Raw genomic sequence first — 12,822 nt, forward strand, 5'->3', positions numbered from 1 at the left:
GTGTGGATCTGAGTTACCATAGAGTAGAGGAGATTTCCAGGAAGGGGCAGAGAGAGAGGGAGCAAGGCCAGAGAGCAGTAGTAGATAGCTGAGAGAAGGAGGAACCTTAGGGAGAGAAACTTAGAGAGCTGTGACTGCATAGCTGAGGACTTTAACTTTGATATAATAGTGCCCAGTGAGTCACTTTAGGTTGCAGAGTAAAGGACTACTGTGATGAAAATAACATTTGAAAAATTTTATTCTGGCACCTTGTTTCCTATCACCTGAAACAGAGGAAGGAGCAAGTACAAGGTTTTAGGACTAGTCGGGGCATGAGATGATTAGGGTCAATCTGAAAGACAACATGGGAAAATACTGTAGAGCTTGGTAAAAAATTGACCTGAAGGACAGAGGGGGACAAAAATAGCTCTAAGGTTGTGAGCCCGGTGCATGGTGGCAGTGCCACTGAGTAATGTGGTGGTGTTGACTGTAACTTCACAAGCTCAGTTGTATACAAATTCCACATGCAGAAGAATATTCAGAAAGAGATGTCCTACCAGTAATTAGAGCCAGAGGACTGAAGTGAGAGTGGGAAGTCTTAGCAAGAGGGCTAGTTGGTGAGTGCTTTGTCAAGTCTCCAGTCAACAGGGGCTTTGTTGAGGGGGGCTGGGAGGAGGCCACTTACGTGAGCGATTATGCTCATGTCATGATGTTTCATTGTGAAATCCAGAGTAATGGATCAGGGCCAAATATCTCTTTCTCTTCAATAAGATATGTTTGCCTTCAAGGATGACTCAATAAATGAAAAGACGTTTGAATTTACACAAATATTTGAATTGCATAGAGTTGTTTTTCCTGGAAGTCTGTCAATGAGGTCTCTACTCTTTGTTAACAAATGCTTACCTTTCACAATAGCAGTGGAAATAGTGCCTACTGCCCTGACGTTATTAAATGTTTCTCTCTGAGGCTGGTGCTGGGAACTGCTTGATTCCTGTTAGGGACACAAACACACACAGTGGCTCCCCCACACCAATCGTGATTCATCTCACCTGTCGTACCAGTGACTCTGCATGTTTCTGTGTAGCCAAGATGCATTATTTTAGCATCAGGTAAGGGCAGAGAGGCAGGAGTACCCAGCTGATGGCAACAGAAGAGACACACAGGGAAGCCTTTGAGTTCAGCAGCTGGAGGTGACTTCGCCTTTTAATCTCAGAGTCTGTAAAGGGAGAGAAAAAAGTTCAGGGCCATAGAGGAAAAGCTGGATGTCTTCTTCACATGGCTGGTTAGCAAAGAAAAATACCCCCAAAAAACAGAACAGGTTGTTCCTAATATAACTTGTGCCCTAATTTGAGGGCAATTTTGTACCCCATTCTCTACCTTTCTGTAACTAGCTTAAAAGCAGAGCTTTCCCTTTCTGCAAAGAAGTTCCATTCTCTCGTCCACTCCAGTGAGCACTCAGCCAAATGAAAAACGATTCCAATAAACACATTGCTATTGGTTACCAAGTAAAGAACAGCCATGGCCAGTCCTTGGTGTCAGACACATTTTTTTCCCTCTAGGCAGTGACCTTTACAGGTTCTGTGTCATTTGCTTTCATCACACCACTACAGAGTAATGAGAAAGTATTGTTCTCATTTTGAAGTAGAGAAAGGCAGAAGTGAAGAAATTAAATTACTCTTTACTCTGTTTTCTCCCTAGACAGTCCAATGTCATTTAGCTCATTTCAGCTCTGATACTTACTAGCTGTGTGACTTCAGGCAAGTTTAGGCAAGTTACTCTATATGTGCTCCAGTTTCTTTATCTATAAAATAGGGCCAAAATAATAATAGTCAACTTCATAGGATTCTTGTGAGGATTAATGAGTTAATACACGTAAAGCACTTAGAACAGAACCTGGCACCATAGTAAGCGTTCAGTAGGTATTAGCTGTCAAGACAATAACAGTAACCCCACTCAAGCCTAATACACATTACTTCCATTAAGCTGATCATTTTCCAAACCCACCTCCTTAGCCCGAATTCTGTCCTAAATTCCACATCTGTATTTACAGTTGCTACTATATGTCAGTTAAAAATATAATTATTCAGCAAATATTTTTGAGCACCTGTTGTTTGAGTTCAAAGGAGTCCAATGAACACCCTCTCCCCAGCTGAGTTCTGAACCAGTTAAAGAGCGAGACAAAGTGAGGCAACTGGAGGACTAAAATCACCTTTACTCCTGATAAGTCTGATACTAAAGGATTAAGCTTTGTCTGCAGGGAAGTGGGCTGCAGCCCAGACTTCCCCAGTGACAGGCAGCACAAGACTGGGGCAGGCTTCCTCCCACAAGGGCAGATCCTACCCCTGAACACTGTCGGCTTAGAGGAGAAGAGTAGAATGTATACCTCTGGTTAGCTAGAGAGAAAAGGAGAAATGAGGAGCTGAGCTACTTATACCCAGCTTCTCCTAATAAACTCACTAATCGGGTAAGTTAATTTCTCTTCCCCTGGGGAAGAGTGAAAGAGGGGAGAAGAGAGACTAGAAGGGTTACATTGGTGGGAATGTCTTCCCATGGAAGGAAATATGTGGAGTAGGGATGAAGCAGTCTCCCCCAGACTTGGTGTATGCTGGGTAATGTGCTAAGCATTGGACATCTCTACCTTTGTACATAGTGGGCACTTTCAACTCAACAGCTCTAAAACCTTCATCTTTTTACCAGACATGTTGCTTTTCCTACATTTCCATTTTTGTTGTTGGTAGCATTACTAACCTCCTAAGCAACCTGGATAGCAATATCAGACCCCTTTTGACTTGTTCCTTCTCTTGTCCTTCACGTTTGTGTCACCAAGGCCTGTAGATTATTTTCTTCATTAACTTTTGATTCTCCCACCTTTCCTTCCCATTGTCGCTGCCCCAGTTAAGGCCCTCATAATTTCTCCCCTGGACATTGACATAGGCTTCTGACTTCATGCCTTCCTAGTCTATCAAAATCATTCTTTTTCTTCAAAACCCATCTTGAACTCTTCCTCATCTGTTGAGCCACTACAGTCATAATTAACTACTCTTTCCTGTGGGTACCGTATCCACACTGATTAACTTCTCTTAAGACAACTGTGCTATTCATCTCAGTATTTCATGGGACTTACAAATTACTTTGTATATATTTGGCGCTAAATAGGTATTTGTTGAATGAATGACCCAAATTAGCAGTATAGTTAGAGAACACAGGATATAAACCCCATGGCCTCATACAGTTGTTTAAAAACTTACTTTGTGCATGGTAAGGAGGAATTATGTTATTTTATCTTAATTTTGAGCTATGTCATGCTTCTAAAAGTTGGATATGGTCCTAGTACTGGTACATGGAACACTTGTTCTGATGTATCCAATAAGCGTGTATGGAAAAAGAACCTGCTCACTGAATAAAAGCTGTGCCCAATTTCTGTGGTTTGTTCGGTTATTGCCATTTCTATTAGAAGACATTAGTTATATAGTTTGGAGCTTTTAATTGAGATCTTTAATTGAGATCTAAACTGAAATACTGTTGTTAACACTCATTGTTTTAAATGCCCCCTTCTCTTCTGGGAAGGCCTTCCATCCAGGTACTGCCTCATTGGTCTAAGTATGGGCAGCTGACCCAAGCTGAGCTGTTCTGGGAATGTATTCAATAGAATCAGACTGAGGGATTGAGCTTCAGTCTAGTTACTCTCTTGAGTGAGAGAGACTTTTAAAGGTAGGAGCTCTTGGCAACCATATTCTGCCCTATAGACTAAAACAAGAGAGAGTAAATTAGAGAGCAAAGAGAATAAAGTAGAAATGAGAGACAAAGAATGGAATTTAAGTTCTTGGATCCAGCTGTTCCTGAAGCCACACTGCACTTTCTGTCCTTGGTTTCATGAGACATCCTAATACCCTTCTAATAAATTCCCTCTTTTAGCTTAGGCTTCAGTTGGTTTTGTTTTCTGTTATAGGCAACTAAAAGTGTTCTGATTGGTACAGTCACCAGTTTGTTTCACAGGATAGTGGAAGAGCTCTCTCCTTCTCATATATGTGATTTTTTATTAGATACTTTTTTTTATTGTGGTAAAAAACGTAATATAAAACTTACTATCTTAACCATTTTAAGTGTACAGTTCAGTAATGTTAAGTATATTCACATTCTTGTGAAAAAAATCTCCAAAACTTTTTCATTTTGCAAATCTGAAACTCTATACCCATTAAACAACAACTCCGTATCCTTTCCCCTTGGCCCCAGCTCCTGGTAACCATTATTGTACTTTCTGTTTCTATGAATTTGATTACTTCAGATACTTTATAAGTAGAATCAAATGGTAGAATCAAACAATATTTATCTTTCTGTGACTGGCTTATTTCACTTATAGCATAATATCCTGAAGATTCATCCATGTTGTAGCATGCAAAAGGATTTCCTTCCTTTTTAAGGCTGAATAATATTCCATTGTATGTATACCACATTTTGTTTATCCATTCATCTGTTGAGTGGACATTGGGGCTGCTTCCTCCTCTTGGTTATTGTGAATAATGCTGCTGTAAACATGGGTGTACAAATATATCTTTGAGACACTGCTTTCAGTTCTTTTGGACATAATACACAAAAATGGGACTGCTAGATCATTTGGAAGTTCTGTTTTAAGTTTTTTGAGGAACCTCCCGTACTGTTTTCTATAGTAGTTGCACCATTTTATAGTCTCACCATCATACACAAGCATTCCAATTTCTTCTCATCCTCACCAACACTTGTTGTTTTCTGTTCTGTTGTTGTTGTTGTTAGTAGCCATTCTAATTGTATGAGGTGATATTGTGGTTTCCGTTTACATTTCTCTGATGATTAGGGATGTTGAACATCTTTTCATATACTTGTTGGCCATTTTGTATATCTTCTTTGGAGAAATGTCTATTCGAGTCCTTTGCCCATTTTTTAATCAAGTTATTTGACTTTTTCATTGTTGAATTATAGAAGTTCTTTATGTATTCTGGATACTAATCACTTATCAAATATATGATTTACAGATATTTTCTCCCATTCCATAGGTTGCCTTTTTGTATATATAAATTTTAATTAAAAAATAGCTGATGAGGTACTTCCCTGGTGGTGCAGTGGTTAAGAATCCGCCTGCCAGTGCAGGGGACACGGGTTCGATCCCTGGTCCGGGAAGATCCCACATGCTGCGGACAACTAAGCCTGTGCACCACAACTACTGAGCCTGCGCTCTAGAGCCTGCGAGCCACATGTACTGAGCCCACATGCCACAACTACTGAAGCCCGTGTGCCTAGAGCCCGTGCTCCGCAACAAGAGAAACCACCACAATGAGAAGCCTGTGCGCCACAACGAAGAGTAGCCCCTGCTCACCGCAACTAGAGAGAAAAGCCCACGCCCAGCAATGAAGACCCAATGCGGCCAAATAAATAAATAAATAAAATTATTTAAAAAAATAGCTGATGAAAATATGGTTTATTCAGTTAAATTCAGCAAACATTTAAAGGGCACTTAAAACGTGCAAGGTATTCTGTTTGGTACTAGGCTTGATATAAGACAGTGGTTCTCCTGATATACTCCTTCCCCTATAGCTTGAATTCAATTTAACCCTAGCAGGGATGGTTTTAAAATTCATAATTCAGTCTATGCATTTCCTTGACACTAGCTCAACCCTAGGTTTTGTAATATACTAAAGCACTGCAGGGAGACTAGGGTGTTGAGCCTCCCTGGCTCCTGGTCTTCTCAGCCTGGGAGGCCAGCTCAATCTGGAGCTTTCAGATTAATCTTGTGCCAGTATTAGTGGGATCTTGAGCAAGTCCTGGAAGGACTGAATAAGAAAGACTAAGGCAGACTCTAAGACCTTTAGTCTTCAAATCAAAAGTCTTCTGAAAGGCAGGATAGACCCAAACCAGTTTTGGGGGACTCAGGATGTAGATCACCAGCTGAATATATCAAAGATTTCAAATAATCATCACTTCTCCACTGCTTTACCAAACCAATCCTTCTGAGTTAGGGCCTCAGGATCCTAAACACTGCTCTCCAGGCAGTAAGAAGGTATACAAGATGAAAACTAATTGCCACCTTTGACCTATATGCCATAAATATTGTTTTGTATTAGTTTTCTTCTTACATAATGCAATCCCAACTGGAATTGTGATCGAGATCTCTGTGAAACTTTCTGTGCCCTGGTACATAATATATCTGTTAAAGAAATTAGATTTTAGCTTACACTAGATTATAACCCCAATAAACCCATACCAAACGTGTAGAGGAACCCACCTGTCACTTTGATATCCCCTGTGGCTTTGGCAATGTTGTTTTCAATCATACAGGAGTATGTGTTGTTGATCATGACATTGTAGAGTACAGATACAACCTTCATGGTCACATTCTCAGAGTTCAGCTCAAAGCTGGTGTCGGAGACTTCTGAGAAGTTGGCTCCCTGGTCAACTTGGGATGCCCAGACCACTGTTGGCTGGGGAAACCATCAGGGAGCCTCACATCGTAAGCGCTCTGAGGTGGCGTTACAGTCCATGTTCACTTCTGGGATGCTGAAGGCTGCAGGGTTGAAGGTCAAAAACGGGCAGGGGTCAAGGTCAGACAGATAAGACAATATAGCCTTTGAAGTGCTAGGTCTTAAAAACACATTGAAGTGACTCAGTACTTTCCCAGTGGGCTGTCTATGTATGACCCATTGTATTGTAGATGCAAAAAAATGATTTGCTCATAGTATTGCTATACATCACAACACTTTGGACAATATCACAAACTCCAAGGACCTAAGTTCTAGCTATAATTGTTACAACAAATAAATTTCTCCAAGTAAGAGGAGTTCCAGTGCAGTGATCACACAAAAAAATTATCAATTAGGGAAACTGGGTATTTATTTTCCTAGGCACCTATGAAGCCTCCTGAATTTTATGTAATTTTTCTGCCTGGAGGGTAAAAGGGTGGGGAGGGAGAAGGAAGAAACAAACAGCATTCACCTACACACAGAAATTCCATACACAGGCCTTGTCATCACGGGGATCTGAAGTTTGCTTGGGTAGAGACTGCCCAGCCCTGGTATCCATGAATAAAGACAGGCATTTGTTTTCTTTTAAGATAATTCTCCTCACTGGAGAGGCAAGTACATTTTGAATTTAAGACTAACTTCCTCCTCTATCTAGGCAGAGAGACACTTACAGAAAATGTCAAGGCCTGGACTTTGGCCTGTAAAATGTTTATGATGCCAAAAGGGCAAGATACAAATTATTAATTTATTTAGCATCTTCCTTTGCCCAGGACTGTGCTAGTGTGGAGTGAGAGGTGGAAGGAAAGCCTTTGCCGTGCCCTTCAAGAGCCTGCTGCCTAGCAGGAGAGACGAGACTCACATACTTGGAGCAGGCAGGGCACAAGCTCCTGGGAGATGATGTGGGAACCTGAGTGCACATGACAATGAACCACCATTTATTGAGGGTGTGCTCTGTGCTAGGGACCAAATTCCAGACATTATTTTTTTTTTGTTCCTCACAACAGTCCTAGGGATATCTATTATTGTGCCCATTTAACAAAATAAGCTTTTAATTTTAGAATAACTTTAGATTTACAGAAAGGTTGCAAAGATAGTACAGAGAGTTCTTGTATACGTCTCACCCAGTTTCCCCTAAAATTAACAACATCTTAAATAATCATGATGCATTTGTCAAAACTGAGAAACCATCATTCATATATTACTATTAACTAAACTCCAGCCTTTATTTGGATTTTACCAGTTTTTCCACTAATGTCCATTTTATATCGCAGGATCCCATCCAGAATACCACATTGCATTTATTTGTCATGTCTTTTTAGATTCCTCTGGTCTGTGACAGTTTTTCAGTCTTTCCATGTTTTGCATGATCTTGACAGTTTTGAGGAGTACTGGCCAGGTATTTTGTAGAATGCCCCTCTATTGTAATTTGTCTGATGTTTTTCTCAAGATTAGACTGAGGTTATGGGTTTTGGAGAGGAAAACTATAGAAGTAAAAGTGCCCTTCTCATCATGTCACATCAGAGAGTGCATGCTATTAACATGATTTATCATGGGGATGTTAACTTAGACCACCTGGCTGAGTCTATGTTTGCCAGGTTTCTTTGGAAGCTGGACTTCACTAAGTCTAACACACCCTAAGTGCGGTGGTCGGGGAGGGGGAAGTTCTAAGCTCCGCCTCCTGGAGGGGGAGAGATCTAAATACATTATTTGGAATTCATCTGTAAAGAAGATTTGTTTCATCTCCCTCATATAAGTATGGACTCGTGTATTTCTTTTATGCTTAGTTATAATTTAATACTATATTGTTTATTTTGTTGCTCAAATGGTTCCAGCTTTGCCATTGGAAGCCCTTTCAGTTGGCCCCAGTGTCCCTTTGACCTGACTTTATTAATCCCTATTTTAAGATAAAGAAGCTGAGGCTCAGTGAGGTTGCCTTGCCCAGGCCACTGTATGTGCCTAGGTCTGACTAGATCTATGCTTCAAACCACTACATACACATATTATGAGGGGTCCAAGAAAGACCTGTGCAGGCTAGCTTAGCCTGGGACGCCTCAGGATACTTTCTGCCTATCCTTCAAGGCTCCTCCCAAATGTCAAATTCTCTCCATGGGGGCCTTCCTGCCCCTTTCCTCCCTATGCATTTGGATATGATCTGTTTCTCCCTCTGAATCCCCAAATCACTCTACTTATATTTTCTCTTAAAACATTTAATACACTTTACCAATTGTTGTAGATATGTTTCTTATCTACATATGTTTCTTATTTACATATGTTTCTTATCTCTGCCCTGACCCTCAACTCTATAAGCTCTACACTCTCAGCTCTACAGAAGGAAGGACAATTATCTTTGTTTTCTTAATCATCTTTTTACTCCTTCCAATATCTGAGTCCCTTGTACATAAATTCAGAAAATATGTTAAATTTAGTTGGTAAGAAAGCATGGATTTCATTGGAGGAGGATTAGTGAGTTTATAGGCCAATATTGTTTTGGTCAGTTACCTTTGAACTTCTATAATGGGTTCCACTGTCGTGAGTCCCTGGAGATACTGATTTCAGACTTGGGCTAGGGCCTACTTAGCACAGAAAAGTCTCAGACCAGATTATAGTCTTCTCTCACTAGCAAGACCAAAGGGAAAGAACAGAGAGCTACTGATGGAGAAAACATATTCTGGCAAAATATTTCAGGGAATATATGAGAAAATTCAGAAGAGGCTAGAGTCCTGAACAAAAGATTTTAAGACCTAATATTATAGTGGGTGACTTCCAGAGTTGGTGTGGGTCTTGGACAGCAAGGATGGCTGCTAGCAGAATTTGGATGGTCTTTGTCTGATATTAGTCACTCATGAGCATAATATGACATTTCATCAGCAATTCACATTCTCTAGTCTCAAATATCTTCTGGCACCTTCTTTCCCTCTCTTCAAAAGTAACTTACCTCCAGTTTTATACTCGAGGTTAGCATTCCCCTTGCCTTTAGAAGTGATGATGTAACATTTATAGGTGTCAGCATCTGTGAGTTGCACATTTTTCAGCCTCAGAGAGGCATTGCCAACTATTACTTGATCAGCAAACACTGCTGTCCGACCTCTGAACATTTCATCCTGGTCCAACAGGTTCATCTTTGCCTTCTTTGAACTCATGGACCAAGCCCATAACACCTTCCTTCAGCCACTGTATCATGATATCAGAAAGTTTGATGTCAGGTTCAAAAGTGCAGCTCAGGATTCCATCCTCCCCAATGTTCCCAGCTGAGGTGAGAGTAGTGACTGATGGAGTGTCTCCCTACAATTCAGGAAACAGGGGTCAATGCCAAGGGAAGCTTTGGAACATCTACAACCAAATCCTTCATTACTAAAAAGCCAAACAGGGACTTCTGTAATAAATTAGAAATATACAAAACAGGAGAGGCATGAAAAAAGAAGACATAAGAATAGAAAGAGTATTAAGACAATAGTTTTGATACCTACAGCAGATCTGCCAATAGCAGATAAAAAAGCTACACTTTTTGAGACCAAGCAACTGAAACCTTGAGACCAAATAAGAGGAGAACGTATTGGACTTGGGTTTTGAAGATGGGAATTCAGATCCTGGTTTTGTCACTTAAGAGCTACGTGACCTTGACTACATCTCTGGATCTCAGAAAAATGGAGGTAATGATATCTGTCTTACCTACCGTAAAGAGCTCTTGTGAGGATCAAATCAAATGGATGTGAACTTGATTTGCAAACTGTAATTACACATATAAGGTATTGTTATTCTTAGTTAATGAGAAGTGGCACAGACGTGAAACCTCACGTTAACTAAATATGGCTAATAATTCTGAAGAATGCTAAATTCTAAAGTGTTGTTACTTTTATCTCCACTTGAATGATGAAGGCATAGAGAATAGAAGTGATTTGGTCAAGGTCAGAGTGCTAGCTATGGCATAATGAAGAATGATACTTAATTAAATTGATTTTTGGCCTAAGATAGAAGTCACACCCTTCTCTCCGAACATATAACAAGTACAAGTATTAATTATGGTAACAGCCACATCCACTGCCTCTTCCCCACTTGCCCAGCTGACAGCCCACTCAGTCTGTAAAGGATTGACCAGCTCTTCTCTCTGTACTGGAGGCTGCTGACGGGGGATGCCTACAGGGGTGCTTTAATTAACTGAATATTCTTGAGAGTCTCCTTCTGGGGTTTGGATGTGAAGGTAAGGAGAGGATGGGTCTTGAGCCCAAGAAGAGAGTGGAAGAGACCCAAGGAAGTGTGGGGGAGAGACCATGAGAGGAAAAGGTGAAGAGAGTCCCCCATCCCCAGAGCTGCCTTAGATCCTGAGGGTTTTCCGGTCTAGTTCCTGTCCCACTGTCTGGGTATCCTTTAAACAAACACCTTATATTATAATGGTCTGCACAAACCTCTCTTTCTTATAGCCAAGAAAGTCCAACATGATGGATGCTGAGCGCTTCTCAATTGGACTTCTCAGCTTCCTTATTGGTATTCCTGCCTCTCATCTTTGCCTCCATCTAACCCATTTCACATGCATTAATCTTACAGGTAGACCTTAAAGTACAATCCGAACATGTCAGTTTCCTAATCACTAATCTTCCACTGCTCCCAAGGGCTGTGGAATAAACTTCAGACTAACAGCATGGCCTTCAAAGTTAAATATTGCATGGCACATAGGAAATGCCCATAGGTATTAGCCCTTTCCAGCCAGACTTCCCACTACATCCTTTCAAAGTCTATATTGTAGTCTTTGCATATCAAGTGATTTATTGATTTGCTGCTTTCAATGAAAAAATACATAAGCAAAGCACACTTGCTATTTTTCAAATGTAAGAGGTAAACATTATGAACATAGGGGATATCCTTGGCATCTTGCGTCTTCCAGCCCATAAGGGGTTGGAATTGTCTTATTAGCTCCTAGGCTTTTATAAAATAGATGAAGGTAATGGATGAGGGACAGAACTGGAGAAGTAAGCTAGATGAATTTATATTATAAAGAACAGAGAGTTACTGATGGAAGAAAAAGTACCAGTAAAAACGAGGCAGAGGAAACAAAAACCTGTGCATAGGCTGTGTTGGGAGGATGTTTTGGAGGTTGTAGAGTAGAGGGGAAGAGAGGCTTTGGAGTAGCTGCCATGCTTGGCCATTCATGTGGGAGATTTGGGAGAAAAGTTATGAAAGAAGGTAGTATGAAGTTTAGCTGTGTAATATGAATGCGACACACCCCATCCCCTGCCTTGGCATTTTATTGAACACTGCTTTCAAGATTTAATTTGCTTTTTAATTGTTTTTACTTGACAGATTGATATCCAAGACATTGCAGGCTAGTACTGGTTATAATTATACTATGCATCTTCACACACTGTGCATTGTGCACCTACAATTTATAGTTCCCTCCTCTCCTTTATCACCAGTTATACAAGTTCTACTTATATTCAAGGCTATTCAGATGGCAGAACTCGCATGAAACCCCCTTTTGATATGCCAAACCGAAATTAAAAGATTGTCTCTTTCCTCTTCCTCAACACGTTTCTTTGCCTTTATTATAGCATCTGTCTCCCTCTACCTTGTCTCTCTGGCACTAATTTGTAAGCTTTTCAAGGGAAAAAAATGTCCTAATCATATTTGTAAGTCCTATAACGCTTTGATGGTTAATTTTATGTGTCAGCTTGACTGGGCCACAGAGTGCCCAGACATTTGGTCAGACGTTCTGGGTGTGTCTCTGAAGGAGATTAATATTTGAATCAGTAAAGCAGATCACCCTCCTTAATGTGGGTGGGCCTCATCCAATCAAAGACCTAAATAGAACAAAAAGGCTAAGCAAGAGGGAACTCGTGCTGCCTTTGAGCTGGGACACAAGTCTTTCCCTGCCTTCAGACTTGAACTGAAACATTGTCTCTCTTTGGATCTTGAGCCTGCCAGCTTTTGGGCTGGAACTACGCCATTGGCTCTCCTGGTTCTCAGGCCTTTGGACTGGAACTAAACTGTCTGGGTCTCCAGCTTGCTGCCTGCAGATCTTAGGACTTCTCAGAGTCCACAGTCATGTGAGTCAATTCTTTCTAAATCTCCCTCTCTCTCTGCCTCTCACTTCCTTTCTCCCTATACCTCCACTCTATTGGTTCTGTTTCTCTGGAGAACCTGACATATAAATTCTGGTACCAAGAATTGGGGTACTGCTGTAATAAGTACCTAAGCATGTGGAGGAACTTTTGGAGCTGGGTAATGGGTAGAGGCTGGAAGAATTTTGAGGTGCGTGCTAGAAATGTGCATGTTAAGGGCGATTCTGGTGAGATCTCAGATGGGAAATAAGGAATATGTTATTGGAAACTGGAGGGAAACAATCCTTGTTAGAAAATGG

At 40.8% G+C, this 12,822-nt stretch overlaps 1 protein-coding gene across 1 annotated transcript; it reads right to left on the bottom strand.

Annotated features, from left to right (window-relative positions):
- Nucleotides 1–911: 911 nt before the first annotated feature.
- Nucleotides 912–11,601, bottom strand: VTCN1 (V-set domain containing T cell activation inhibitor 1). Its single transcript, XM_036864765.1, is given in 5 exon segments — nt 912–1,195; nt 6,236–6,514; nt 9,406–9,583; nt 9,585–9,752; nt 11,494–11,601. Coding segments are annotated over 5 exon segments (855 nt in total). The 3' UTR covers nt 912–1,073.
- Nucleotides 11,602–12,822: the final 1,221 nt, after the last annotated feature.

This window comes from Balaenoptera musculus, chromosome 1 (genome assembly GCF_009873245.2).
Source record: "Balaenoptera musculus isolate JJ_BM4_2016_0621 chromosome 1, mBalMus1.pri.v3, whole genome shotgun sequence".
Taxonomy (NCBI): Eukaryota; Metazoa; Chordata; class Mammalia; order Artiodactyla; family Balaenopteridae; genus Balaenoptera; species Balaenoptera musculus.